Source organism: Bubalus kerabau, chromosome 4 (assembly GCF_029407905.1).
Source record: "Bubalus kerabau isolate K-KA32 ecotype Philippines breed swamp buffalo chromosome 4, PCC_UOA_SB_1v2, whole genome shotgun sequence".
Lineage (NCBI taxonomy): Eukaryota > Metazoa > Chordata > Mammalia > Artiodactyla > Bovidae > Bubalus > Bubalus kerabau.
The window spans coordinates 153177579-153192238 of record NC_073627.1 but is presented as its reverse complement, the minus strand read 5'-3'; the positions used below and the strand labels follow the sequence as shown (position 1 = coordinate 153192238).

General features: G+C 38.2%; 1 protein-coding gene across 4 annotated transcripts in view; it reads right to left on the bottom strand.

Annotated features, from left to right (window-relative positions):
- SPTLC1 (serine palmitoyltransferase long chain base subunit 1) overlaps nt 1-14660 on the bottom strand; it is a 69765-nt gene that overhangs the window by 19382 nt on the left and 35723 nt on the right. For all 4 annotated transcript variants that reach the window (XR_008713802.1, XM_055579110.1, XM_055579109.1 and 1 more), the window contains 2 exons: nt 7725-7854; nt 4412-4501 (listed from right to left, as the gene is read on the bottom strand). Coding sequence is in view for 3 of the 4 variants with exons in the window: in XM_055579110.1 (XP_055435085.1) it covers nt 4412-4501; nt 7725-7854 (220 nt within the window). In the remaining variant the exon portion in view is untranslated. The remainder of the gene's footprint in view (nt 1-4411; nt 4502-7724; nt 7855-14660) is intronic.

The window sequence follows — 14660 nt, the reverse complement described above, 5'->3', positions numbered from 1 at the left end:
TAACAGAACATAAGTAAACATACCCACAGGTTTCCCTGGTGGCTCAGACAGTAAAGAACCTGCCTGTAATGCAGGAGACCCAGGTTCAATTCCTGGGTTGGTAAGATTCCCTGGAGAAGGCCATGGCAACCCACTCCAGTATTCTTGCCTAGAGTATTCCATAGACAGAGGAGCCTGGCAAACTATAGTTCATGAGGCTGCAAATGACTGAGAGATTAACACACACACTCTCTTCATAGATCAGAACTGCCATAAAAAATGAAAATAACAAAATCTGGATGCTCTAAAATGATTCAATTCAACTCAAATAAAACAGCACAATGCCAATTTTTTAAAAAGGAACTGTTTAGGCCTTATAAGTACAAACATGTAATATATCTATCAAATATTGGTCCAATTATGCATAAAAATTCCTAGGGAAATGTTGTATACATTCTTCCCTCAGAGGCACTATGTTTCAGTTTAGATTCATTTTTTTTAAATGCAGAAAAAGTTTTCATTAGTATGGTTTTTTAATCTTTTTTTCCCTCCCCCTTTGCTTTCTGGCTTGTAGGAAAGTCCTTTCCCATCAATGGTTTAGATGCATATTTATCTATACATTCTTCTAATTATTTCATAAATTTTTGGGTGTATACATTGGGAAACGCACAAGTATACAGTTTTTTTTTTCTCCTTCTGATGTCTAATTGATTTACCCCTTTATAATATATATGTGATCAGTTTTACAGCTGAATTAAAACATAGTGATTATCAACCACTAAATTTTTATATATGCGACATGAGAAGTTGGGTAATAAATCCTTCCACAACTCAAGTAATCTTCCCTTGTGCCACAACCATACTTTTAATTATCAAATTTTAATTATTAAAAGACTTTTCCCACTGAGACTATAGAACTAATGCACAAAAATATATAAGACTCTTGTATCATGAGTCTCTGATAATTTCTTTTTTAACCATAATCATGCTAATCAATATCAAATTGGGAAGGGATCCCCACTGGGCTTTTAGATAAATTTTCAGTAACAACGAACAAACCAATTTAGGGTGAATTACATTTTTTCAACACTGCCTGTGTCCTATCCATTAATATAAGATATTATCAAATGAAATAGTTTCTAAAAACTATGTTTTAGAAAATGTTTAATAATATTATTACAGTACTGGTACACAAACAGACAAGTGTAACAAAACAGGAATCCCTTTGTCAAACCCTAATTTGTATCCTATAATTTTACATACTCAATACTTACTGTTCCTACACTTATATTTTTTCCATTGGCTATATATCTGCCCATGAACACTGCTTTATTAATGTATTTCTGTAATATACAGTTCTAGTATCCCGTGGCCCACTCTTTCTCCCACATTATCCTATCAGGCTTTGACACAAAGGGAAGGAAAGGATAAGAAATCATCTCTTTTATTAACATTTTGGATGTATCTAGATTTCCTCAATAAATAGGGAAAAATTTTAAAATAAGATATGAAACTCTTAATTGTAAATCCTTATTCAATTGATGGACTCACAGATTCAGACTTTAATGGTCAAATGCAATGGTGGTTTACTACAGGAAAATCAGTGTAACAAACCATACTAATAGATTGAAGGAAAATTACATGATTAACTTAACTGATGCAGAAAAAGCATCTGACAAAACCCAAATCTCTTATGAGAAAAGCGCTCAACAAATTAGAAAAAGGAGGAACTTCCTCAACTTGATTAAGGGCATTTATGGAAAACCCACATCTAAAATCTATCCAATGGTGATGGCCTGAAAGCATCCCCTTAAAGATTAGGAATGAGACAAGGATACACACTCCTGCCACTTATAGTCAACACTGTACTGGAAATTCTAGCCAGAGCATTAAGGCAAGAAAAGGAAGACAACTAGATTGGAAAGGAAGAAGTAAAACTACCTCTGTCCACAGATGACATAATCCTAAATATAGAATAAGATCCACAAAAATATTATTTAAGCAAATAAACAAGTTCAAGAAAAGTTGTACAAGACCAATACACAAGAGTCAATAGTATTTCTGTAACCAGCAATGAACAATTCAAAAAGGAAATTAAGAAAATAATCCGATTGATAACAGCATCAAAAAGAATAAAATACTTAGGGATACATTTAACCAAAGAGAGATAAGACCTTACAGTAAATAAATAAAAAAAAACAAACCACAAACAGTAATGAAAGAAACTGAAGAAAATAAAAATAAATGGAAACACATTCCTTGTTCATCAATGAAAAGACTCAAAGCCTTTGACTGTGTGGATCACAATAAACTGTGGAAAATTCTGAAAGAGATGGGAATACCAGACCACCTGATCTGCCTCTTGAGAAATTTGTATGCAGGTCAGGAAGCAACAGTTAGAACTGGACATGGAACAACAGACTGGTTCCAAATAGGAAAAGGAGTTCGTCAAGGCTGTATATTGTCACCCTGTTTATTTAACTTCTATGCAGAGTATATCATGAGAAACGCTGGGCTGGAAGAAACACAAGCTGGACTCTAGATTGCAGGGAGAAATATCAATAACCTCAGATATGCAGATGACACCACCCTTATGGCAGAAAGTGAAGAGGAACTCAAAAGCCTCTTGATGAAAGTGAAAGTGGAGAGTGAAAAAGTTGGCTTAAAGCTCAACATTCAGAAAATGAAGATCATGGCATCCGGTCCCATCACTTCACGGGAAATAGATGGGGAAACAGTGGAAACAGTGTCAGACTTTATTTTTTGGGGCTCCACAATAACTGCAGATGGTGACTGCAGCCATGAAATTAAAAGACACTTACTCCTTGGAAGGAAAGTTATGACCAACCTAGATAGCATATTCAAAAGCAGAAACATTACTTTGCCAACAAAGGTCTGTCTAGTCAAGGGTATGGTTTTTCCTGTGGTCATGTATGGATGTGAGAGTTGGACTGTGAAGAAGGCTGAGCGCCAAAGAATTGATGCTTTTGAACTGTGGTGTTGGAGAAGACTCTTAAGAGTCCCTTGGACTGCAAGGAGATCCAAACAGTCCATTCTGAAGGAGATCAGCCCTGGGATTTCTTTGGAAGGAATGATGCTAAAGCTGAAACTCCAATACTTTGGCCACCTCATGCAAAGTGTTGACTCATTGGAAAAGACTGATACTGGGAGGGATTGGGGGCAGGAGGAGAAGGGGACGACAGAGGATGAGATGGCTGGATGGCATCACTGACTCGATGGACATGAGTCTGAGTGAACTCCAGGAGTTGGTGATGGACACGGAGGCCTGGCGTGCTGCGATTCATGGGGTCGCAAAGAGTCGGACACGACTGAGCGACTGAACTGAACTGAACTATCATTAAGATCATAATACTTCCAAGAGCAATCTAAATATTCAATACAACCCCTATAAAAAAATCTCAATGGCATTTTTTACAGAAATAGAAAAGCTGATTTTAACATTTAAATGGAATCTCAAGGTACTCCAAATAACCAAAAGAATCTTGAAAAAGAACAAAAATGGAGAACTCACATGTCTTGATTTCAAAGCTTACCACAAAGCTATATAAATTAAGCAATTAAGCATGGTACTCACATAAGGCTAGATAGACAAATGGAATTGAACTGAGAGTCCAGAAAGGAACCCATATATTTACAGTCAGATGATTTTGACAAAGGTGCCAAGACCATTCAATGGGAAAATAATAGCTTCTTCAACAAATGGAGAGACAAACAGATAATCACATCCAAAAGAATGAAACTGAACCCCTCTCTCACAGAATATACACAGACAAGTAAGAACAAAAAGTTAGATAAATTGGACTGTGCCAAAATTAAAGACCTTTGTGCATTATAGGTCACCATTAAAGAAATGGAAAGACAATCTACAGAATGAGAGAAAATATTTGAAATCACATTATCTGATAAGGGTTTAGTATCCAGAATATACAAAGAACTTAACAAAAAAGACAATCCAATTTAAAACTGGGCAAAAGGCTTCTACAGACATTTCTCCAAAGATCAACAACTAGCCAACACAAGAAAAGAGGCTCAACATCATTAATCATTTAAGAAGTGATCCTGAGGGATCCTCTGGAGTGACAGAAATGCTCTATATCATGACTGTGGTGCTGGTGATACAGTGGTGTACACCTGTCAGAACACACCAAATCACACGCTTAAAATAAGTGTCTTTTATTACGTATCCATTACACTTCAATAAAGTTGATTTTAAAAAACTCAGTCATGATTACTCTTTAAATGTCATGGTTGGCATTTATGTTCATCTACTTCCCTAATATGATCAGATTGTGCTTATGACATCTATTAAGCAAAGCAGTGTAGATGTTATACATTAAAAGTGGTCATAAACAAAAGGTATAACTGCCAAATAGTCTTAATTCTCAAATAATTAATAGACATAGTTGCTCACCAATTCTGGAAGAGGGCAAACAGTTCCAGTATTCATATACAATCCCTCAACTATAATGAAACGTCGAGTTACACGAGCCTTGCGAGGATTCTTTAAAAGAAAAAAACAGACATTTTAAACTTTAGTAACTCCAAATATAAAAATCTGTTAGGTGCTTTCTAGCACTTTCACATTACAAGATGTATTCACCAAGATAAATAAATAGACTAAATTAATTTCAAGTTTAAGGTTTGCGATCCTGTTACTATGAGATGAAAAACAGTGCTTTCTTGTCCTACATGTTTTCAGGTCACATAGCCAATGAGGGCTTCATATACAATCCTTCAGGGCTTTCCTGGTGGCTCAGAGGTTAAAGTGTCTGCCACAATGCGGGAGACCTGGGTTCAATCCCTGGGTCGGGAAGATCTCCTGGAGAAGGAAATGGCAACCCACTCCAGTATTCTTGCCTGGAGAATCCCATGGATGGAGGAGCCTGGTGGGCTACAGTCCATGGGGTCGCAAAGAGTCGGACACGACTGAGCAACTTCACTCACTCACTCAGCCAATGAGGAGGCCTCACCCACAAATACAAACTGTTTAGAATCTGAGAAAATTAAAACAAAAACACAACCCTCCAAAGCCCAGAATGACTGGGAAGGGACCCAGGGGAATCTTCTGGGGGAGAAGTGGATGTTTTACGTCGTGACAGGGCTCAGGACACCTGGGCTACATAGGTATAGTGAAAGTGAAGTCACTCTGTCATGTCGGACTCTTTGCAACCCCATGGACTGCAGCCTACCAGGCTCTTCTGTACATGGGATTTTCCAGGCGAGAGTACTGGATTGGGTTGCCACTGCCTTCTCCAGCAGATCTTCCCGACCCAGGGATGGAACCCAGGTCTCCCACATTGTAGACAGATGCTTTACCGTCTGAGCCACCAGGGAAGTCCATACATAGGTATAACCACTGGTCAAAACTGTATGACTAGGATTTATGTATTTCAGTGTCTGTAAATTTTACCTAAAGTAAGAAGAACTATAATGATGATGACAATCATCATCTTCACAGAGATGGGGTGGGGAGGTAGGTGAAGGTTCAGATGACACAAGAATGACAGAATTTTGAAAACAGAGCTGAGAGAAGGGCACTGGGAGCTTCACTCTACTACTATTTCCTCTGAATGTGCCAGATCTTTTAATAATAAAAAGTTAAAAAAACAGACAAACCTTGATTTCCCTTGTCAACCAAAAAACAAATGAAACCTTTACCTTTCTTATTCCTCAAAACTGAGTCAAGTGAAACTGACTACGGCTTCATCCAGTGATGTTCAAAAGTAGTGTGGTGGAGGGACTTTTTCAAATAACACATGCCTTTCCACACCCCACTGATCTTTGACACCATTTCTGATTATCTTATCTTCTAAAGATAGAACTCCAGAGGATACGGGTATTTAAGAATCCTAGAATATATGCGCCCATTTATCCTCTAGAAAGGCTGTCACAACTGAAACTCTCATCTGAGCTAGAGGAGGACCCTTTGTATCATCACATACATCAGTGTGGCACTGATTACTACCATAAAAGTTTTCCCTAATTGGACAGGCAAAAACCTTTACCCTAATTTCTGTAATTGTTAGTGAGGTCAGACTATGTTTTATTTGCTCAGTTGTTTGTATTTCTGTGAACTGCTGTTTTTAATCTACTGTCTTTTTTTTTTTTTCTTAAAGAAGGATTAATATGGGATACGAGAACTCCATAAGAAAAGGAATGAAAAAAACATATGAACCCCAATAAGTTGGGAAATTTTTGACAAAAAAAGTTTGATCCAAATCCAGACTAAACAGCAATATTTTAACTCACTTTCAAAGTAAAAACAAGTATCTAAGTAGGAAATATATAAAAATTTAAATATTAAAATAAAATTTTAAAGGATTTATTTCTAAAAATCAAAATGTAAAGTAATTTAGAAAGCTTACTCTTGGCAGGAAAATATGGTAGAATTAATTAGTAAAAAGGTAAAAACTATAAAATGGAAATAAATTTTAAGATAATTCCTGGTTATTCACTTTAAAAAAGTTCCACAGATTGTAAATCTTATAAAATACATACACACAAAACTTGAGTATGTTGTCTTCCAAATTTGTACAATGTTAACTTGGCAAAATAACTCTACAGCAGACCAGTTCATTGGTCATACCTTCTACAGCAGCGTTCTTCAATACGGTAGTATTCTATTACTGAATTATAATAAGGGGCATCATTTTACAATTTGTAGAAAGAATTCATAGGTGGTATGGTCTCAATTTTAAGCCGTTCCCTAACATCTATAGATTTTTCTAAATTGTATAATTATAAAACACAGCTTATAGCACATCTATCGCAGAACAGCAGAAGAGCAGAGTCTATGCATATTCACCACAAGAATGTGTATGATCATGTAGTGCTGCTCCTAGGCTATCACCTAAACAAAGACAACTGAATCCAAAAGAAATAAAACAAGTATCTAGAAAAATGGGAATTAACACAAAATTAAGAATGTGATGAGCATCTTTATCAGTTACTCTAGCAATGGATGAGTTGCAGTGGAAAAGTCCACTTGAAAGTGGTGTTTCAAACCAAGGATCTGGTGACCAGGTTACTAGTACATCTACATACAGTAGTTCCCGCTAATTCTAAGGGTGATGCTTTGAACACATTTCCTCTATTTCCCCCTTTATCACAACAACAAGGAGCAAGTTCCACTCCCCCAATTTCCTCCCTGCCCCAAGGACCTACGCAGGTGCTTGAGAAGTCTTAACAGGCTGCAGGAGGGAAGGAAACCATGCTTGAGGCAGTCGCTTCCCATAGGAAGCAGTCACTCAGAGACCTGGGATGAGGCTGGAGTCAGAAGTCTCACATAAATTCATAGATTAAGATACGCTGCCACTGTTTTTTCCAGTGGACTGATACATGATTTATTCTGATATGAATAAGTCCGTTTTGAATTCACTAGGTATATCCTGTTAACACTGTAATGAATTCTGGTGTTATTTCTGTAGAGTTGAGTATATGTTCCTCCATCTCCAAAGTGCATGCCGTTTTTCTTTTTCTCTTTTTAGAAAGCTGCCTAGATACCGTTTTTCCAAATTTGCCACATATAATGATGACAATGATGAGGCAATTACTATCAGACTTGGCTTTCTAACCTGAGGTACATTTAATAAGCAAGAACACCTTTATTTAATACCCAAATGTGATCCACAGGCCAGTTTTCATGACAAATTACCATTTCATTTATAATTTAGCTGGTTAGAAAGTACTAAAGAACTGTATCATTTTCTTCAAAAGAATCATACCTTTTGATCTTCAATCTCTTGTTCTTTTAGTAGTCGCTCCAGGTCGTCCATATCATTATGGTTAAACAGCTTAATGTCACTACGTGATGCCTGTAATCCCTTCTGAATAGCAAAGCAGGCAGCTTTATCTCTGCAAGAAAGACAGACCCACCAGACTGGGGTTTAAAGAGTCTTGTCAACATTCTCAGAAAAGGAATGCTTGTTTTTGTAAGTTGACCAACATCCACTTGTTAAACTGAAGAGGGTAAATAGATAAAATATGTTTGAACATGAATACATGATTGTTTGCGCTTCACTCTGCCAAGTCTTTCCATCTAACTACCATATTGATTCTGTTCCAAGCACCACACTCTTGCCATATTTTGATCTTTGAAAAATCAGCATGCACCTTACTGTATGGATATTCACAGTAATTTTCTCATTCTGAAAACTAAATGAAACACTGATGTATCTTATCATCAATAACATCTCTGATTTGACTGGCCACCACTCTGCCATTACTTTGCCATGAAAATGAATACTGGACTGTTGACGCTACATAACCCAGGAGAGAATGCTGAGTCATGTAGATTAAACTTCAGTACGATCTCCCAAATTGAGTTATTTGTGGTGAGAGGGTGGAATATAGTTTTTAAATTAAGTGTATTATTTAAAAGTTCAAACAAGACTTCTACTTCTGGGGAGAAAGACATTATTAATTTTTCCTATTTTTCTCTCTGGGTAAAACCAAAAATCCTGGACATTGTGTATAAAACAAATATAAGACAATACTGAAAAATAAGAAAAAGCACACAACCAAGGGATGTAAGAAATGACATGAAACAAGTTTCTGGATTTTCCTGATTTGGAACTGATGCAGCAGGCAAACTGGAAATGCCAACAGGCATAGACAAAAAAGGTCTGACAAAAGTCTGCTCTCTGTAGCCAAGGACAGGAAAGGGGGCAGCTCAGCAAATGATAATGTCTCTCTGTGTGTTCTTAGTCACTCAGTCATGTCCGACTCTTTGCAACCCCATGGACTGAAGCCCGCCAAGCTCCTCTGTCCATAGGAATTCTTCAGGTAAGAATACTGGAACAGGTTGCCATGCCCTCCTCCAGGGGATCTTCCCAATCCAGGAATCAAAGCCAGGTCACCCATACTGCAGGTGGATTCTTTACCTTCTGAGCCACCAGGAAAGCCCAATAATGTCTCTATTGCAGCCAAATCAAAAACAACCTGGGCCTGTCCCCTCCACATCAGCAAAGGCTCAGGGGGAACCTAGACTCTAGCCTTTACAAGGCAATAACAAGGCTCCCCAACACCCCCAAGGGCACTGTCACAGAAGACAACCAGAACTTGTATGTATCCCTACTGGATAGTAACAAGTGGCTCCCACTGTGAAGACCATGTGAGACCCAACTTCCAACCCTCTTGCATGAGAGGCACTCTCCCCTCTCTATGCTTAGGGCATGTCAGGGGAGGCTCAGAGAAGAGTAGGACTCCCATCAACAACCAGCAGAAATGAAAATAACCCCATGTCAGTGTCAATGGAGGCCCAGTGGAGACCCTGGACTTGTATTTCCATCTGGCAGTAATGAGGCAGCAGTGCCCCCTGCCCCTGCTGGAAGACTGTCAGAGAAACAATTAGAACATTTAAATAAAGCATAAACTATAATAGCATAATATGAAAATGTCATACCAAGAACCAAAAAACATCAAACAATGGAAAAAAAATCAACTAATATAGGTACTGAGATGACAAAGCTGTTACGATTATCTGTCAATGATTCAGAGCAGTCACAATGAAAATGCTTCAGTGAGTAATTACCAACATGCTTGAAACAAATGAAGAAACAGGAAGTCTCAGCAGAGAGAGGGAAGAAATAAAGAATCTTATGGAGATGTTAGAATTCAAAAACAAAATAGTCAAGAGAAAAAGCATAGTGGATGAGCTCAAAATCAGAGAGCTAAAAATACAGAACAGTAGAAATCAAGTCAATGTAGATAGCAAAGAGAAAACAGACTGGAAAGAAAATAACAGAGTCTCAGGGACCTGTGAGACCACAATAAAATACGCAACATTCAACTCTGCGGAGTTCCAAAGAAGAGAACCAAATAGGTACTTAAATAAATAATAGCTGAAAAAAGTCCCAACTTTGGCAAGAGGCTTCACCCAACAGATTAAAGAAGCTGAGTGAAATTCTTGCAGGTGAACCCAAGCATATAAATGCCAATACAATTTTAGTCAAATTTCTGAAAACTAGTGACAAACAAAAAATTCTTGAAAACAGCATGCAAAAAATGACATCTTATATATAAAATAAAGTTGAGTGGCAGTATACTTCTCATCATAAACCAAGAGCACCAGAAAAGAGCATCACAATGTATTTCAGATACTGAAAGAAAAGACTGGCAACCAAGAATCCAAAACTAGTAAAAATATTCTTTAGTAATGAAGAGAAGATGACATTCTCAGTTGGAAAAAACTATGAAGAGTTTTTCTCAAGCGGGCCTCCCCTAAATGCATAGCTAGGGAAAGCTCTCCACATAGAAATAATAAATAAATAAAATAAAATAACTGTACATTCTGATGAAGGAAGAAAGAACAAAGTAAAAAGTATGAACACACACAGTAGGCTTTTCTTCTCATGAGTTTTCTAAATTATTTTTGGATGGTTAAAGTAAAAATTACAACACTATCTCACGTGGTTCTCAAGGTGTTTACAAGAAATACTTAAAACAACTGTATTATAAAAAAAAGATATAAGTGATTGTATTAGATAAACAAGATAAATAAAAATGGAACTCTCAAAGACATTCAATTAACCCTGAGAAAGGCAGGAAAAAGAAAAAGGAAAACAAAAAACAAACAGAACAAGTAAAAAATGAAAAATAAAAATTGGTAGATCTAAGCTCTCAGATGGTTAGATAGCATTACCCATTCAATGGACATTAATCTGAGCAAACTCCATGAGATAGTGAAGGACAGGGAAGCCAGGCATGCTGCAGTCAATGAGGCTGCAGAGTTGACACAACTCAGCAACCGAACAATAAGCTCTCATATACCAATGATTACATTAAATGTAAATGGCTTAAATATACAATTTAAAGACAGAGACTGGCACAGAGGATTAAACATACTGCCTATAAGAAATTGCCTTCAGATGTAATGAGATAGGTAGGTAGTAAGGGAATATGTATGTATATTATATACAATAATACAGGCAGTGAACATATTTATTACATACAATAAATCCACCACACAAAACTTTCAAAAGGGAAGCAGAGTGCCTGTGTTATTAACTGATAAAGACAACTCTGGAACAAAGAAAATTATCAGAGACAGAGAAAGTCATTCAGTTCAGTTCAGTTGCTTAGTCATGTCTGACTCCTGCAACCCCATGGACTGCAGCACATCAGGCCACCCTGTCCATCACCAACTCCCAGAGTTCACTCAGACTCATGTCCATTGAATCAGTGATGCCATCCAACCATCTCATCCTCTGTCGTCTCCTTCTCCTCCTGCCCTCAATCTTTCCCAGCATCAGGGTCTTTTCTAATGAGTCAGTTCTTCACATGAGGTGGCCAAAGTACTGGAGTTCAGCTTCAGCATCAGTCCTTCCAATGAATATTCAGGACTGATTTCCTTTAGAACAGACTGGTTGGATCTCCTTGCAGTCCAAGGGATACTCAGGAGTCTTCTCCAACAGCACAGTTCAAAAGCATTAATTCTTTGGCGCTCAGCTTTCTTTATAGTCCAACTCTCACATCCATACATGACCACTGGAAAAACCATAGCTTTGACTAGACAGACCTTTGTTGGCAAAGTAATGTCTCTGCTTTTTAATATGCTGTCTAGGTTGGTCATAACTTTTCTTCCAAGGAGCAAGCATCTTTTAATTTCATGGCTGCAGTCACCATCTGCAGTGAAATTTTGGAGCCCCCAAAAACAGTCTTTCACTGTTTCCACTGTCTCCCCAACTATTTGCCATGAAGGGATGGGGACTGGCTGCCATGATCTTAGTTTTCTGAATGCGGAGTTTTAAGCCAACTTTTTCACTCTCCTCTTTCACTTTCATCAAGAGGCTCTTTAGTTCTTTTCCTTCTGCCATAAGGGTTGTATTATCTGCATATCTGAGGTTATTGATATTTCTCCTGGCAATCTTGAACCCAGCTTGTGTTTCATCCAGCCCAGCATTTCTCATGATGTACTCTGCATATAAGTTAAATAAGCAGGGTGACAATACACAGCCTTCATGTTCTTCTTTTCCTATCTGGAACCAGTCTGTTGTTCCATGTCCAGTTCTAACTAACTGTTGAGCCATTATATAATAATAAAAAGTGTTAATTAGTCAAGAAAACTTATCCTAAACATGTACCAAGTAACAGAGCTTACAAAAGGTAACAAACAAAAACTGATAAAAATGAAAAAAGAAATAGACAAACAACAACAACAGTTTGATAGACCTGTAGCACTAGTAGTTTGACAGAACTACCAAACAGAAAATCAGCAAGGATACAGAAGAACTCAATAACACCAATCAGGAAGATTTAATTGTCATTTACAGAACACTCCATTCAGCAGAATATTGTTTTCCTATTTAATGACAGGGCTTCCCTGGTGACTCAGAGAATCCACCTGCCATGTGGGAGACCTGGGTTCAATCCCTGGGTTGGAAAGATCCCCTGGAGGAAGGCATGGCAACCCACTCCAGTACTCTTACGTGGAGAATCCACATGGACAGAGGAGACTGGCAGGCTATAGTCCACAGGGTCACAAAGAGTCAGACACGACTGAGCAACTAAGCATAGCACAGCACATTTAATGATAATTGAGAAAAATAATTTTCCTCAAAAGGTAAATAAAATTTCATGGAAATTACTCTTTGTTTCACTAAAACTATGATATATAGAAATATATCTTAGGAAGTTGACATGTAAAACTACCTCTCTCTCTGAGTGGATTATAAGATAGAAGTGGCAAATAAATCTTTTGTGTGGTTTCTTTTGGTTTTAATTTGTGTATCATTGACTTTCAACAAATAATGATCAGTACAACATTTGATCACTGAATACTATCATACGAAAAACCGAAATGCGTAAGGAAGGAAATTAATCACGTGTCCTGTCACGAAGTGACGCATTCTCACTGTTGTCCTCATACGGGCTTTTCTCTGTATTTGCCAAAACATTCTTTTTTAAAGTGACTATGGAATATATTCAGATACTTATATCTTTCCTTTTCTCCTTTGCTTTTCACTTCTCTTCTTTTCACAGCTATTTGTAAGGCCTCCCCAGACAGCCATTTTGCTTTTTTGCATTTCTTTTCCATGGGGATGGTCTTGTTCCCTGTCTCCTGTACAATGTCGCAAGAAGAGATAAGAAAGCCTTCCTCAGTGATCAAAGCAAAGAAATAGAGGAAAACAACAGAAAGGGAAAGACTAGAGATCTCTTCAGGAAAATTAGAGCTACCAAGGGAACATTTCATGCAAAGATAAAGGACAGAAATGGTATGGACCTAACAGAAGCAGAAGACATTAAGAAGAGGCGGCAGGAATACACAGAAGAACTGTACAAAAAAGATCTTCACGACCCAGATAATCATGATGGTGTGATCACTCACCTAGAGCCAGACATCCTGGAATGTGAAGTCAAGTGGGCCTTAGAAAGCATCACTATGAACAAAGCTAGTGGAGGTGATGGAATTCCAGTGGAGCTGCTTCAAATCCTGAAAGATGATGCTGTGAAAGTGCTGCACTCAATATGCCAGCAGATTTGGAAAACTCAGCAGTGGCCACAGGACTGGAAAAGGTCAGTTTTCATTCCAATCCCAAAGAAAGGCAATGCCAAAGAATGCTCAAATTACCGCACAGTTGCACTCATCTCACACGCTAGTAAAGTAATGCTCAAAATTCTCCAAACTAGGCTTCAGCAATACGTGAACCGTGAACTTCCAGATGTTCAAGCTGGTTTTAGAAAAGGCAGAGGAACCAGAGATCAAATTGCCAACATCCACCGGATCATGGAAAAAGCAAAAGAGTTCCAGAAAAACATCTATTTCTGCTTTATTGACTATGCCAAAGCCTTTGACTGTGTGGATCACAATAAACTGTGGAAAATTCTGAGAGATGGGAATACCAGATCACCTGACCTGCCTCTTGAGAAACCTGTATGCAGGTCAGGAAGCAACAGTCAGAACTGGACATGGAACAACAGACTGGTTCCAAATAGGAAAAGGAGTACGTCAAGGCTGTATATTGTCACCTTGCTTATTTAACTTGTATGCAGAGTACATCATGAGAAACGCTGGGCTGGAAGAAGCACAAGCTGGAATCAAGATTGCCAGGAGAAATATCAATAACCTCAGATATGCAGATGACACCACTCTTATGGCAGAAACATCTGGTCCCATCACTTCATGGGAAACAGATGGGGAAACAGTGGAAACAGTGTCAGACTTTATTTTTGGGGGCTCCACAATCACTGCAGACGGTGACTGCAGCCATGAAACTAAAAGATGCTTACTCCTTGGAAGGAAAGTTATGACCAACCTAGAGAGCATATTCAAAAGCAGAGACATTACTTTGCCAACAAAGGTCTGTCTAGTCAAGGCTATGGTTTTTCCAGTGGTCATGTATGGATGTGAGAGTTGGACTGTCAAGAAAGCTGAGTGCTGAAGAATTGATGCTTTTGAACTGTGGTGCTGGAGAAGACTCTTGAGAGTTCCTTGGACTGCAAGGAGATCCAACCAGTCCATCCTAAAGGAGATCAGTCCTGGGCGTTCTATGGAAGGACTGATGCTAAAGCTGAAACTCCAATACTTTGGCCATCTCATGCGAAAAGTTGACTCATTGGAAAAGACTCTGATGCTGGGAGGGATTGGGGGCAGGAGGAGAAGGGGACTACAGAGGATGAGATGGCTGGATGGCATCACAGACTCGATGAATGCGAGTTTG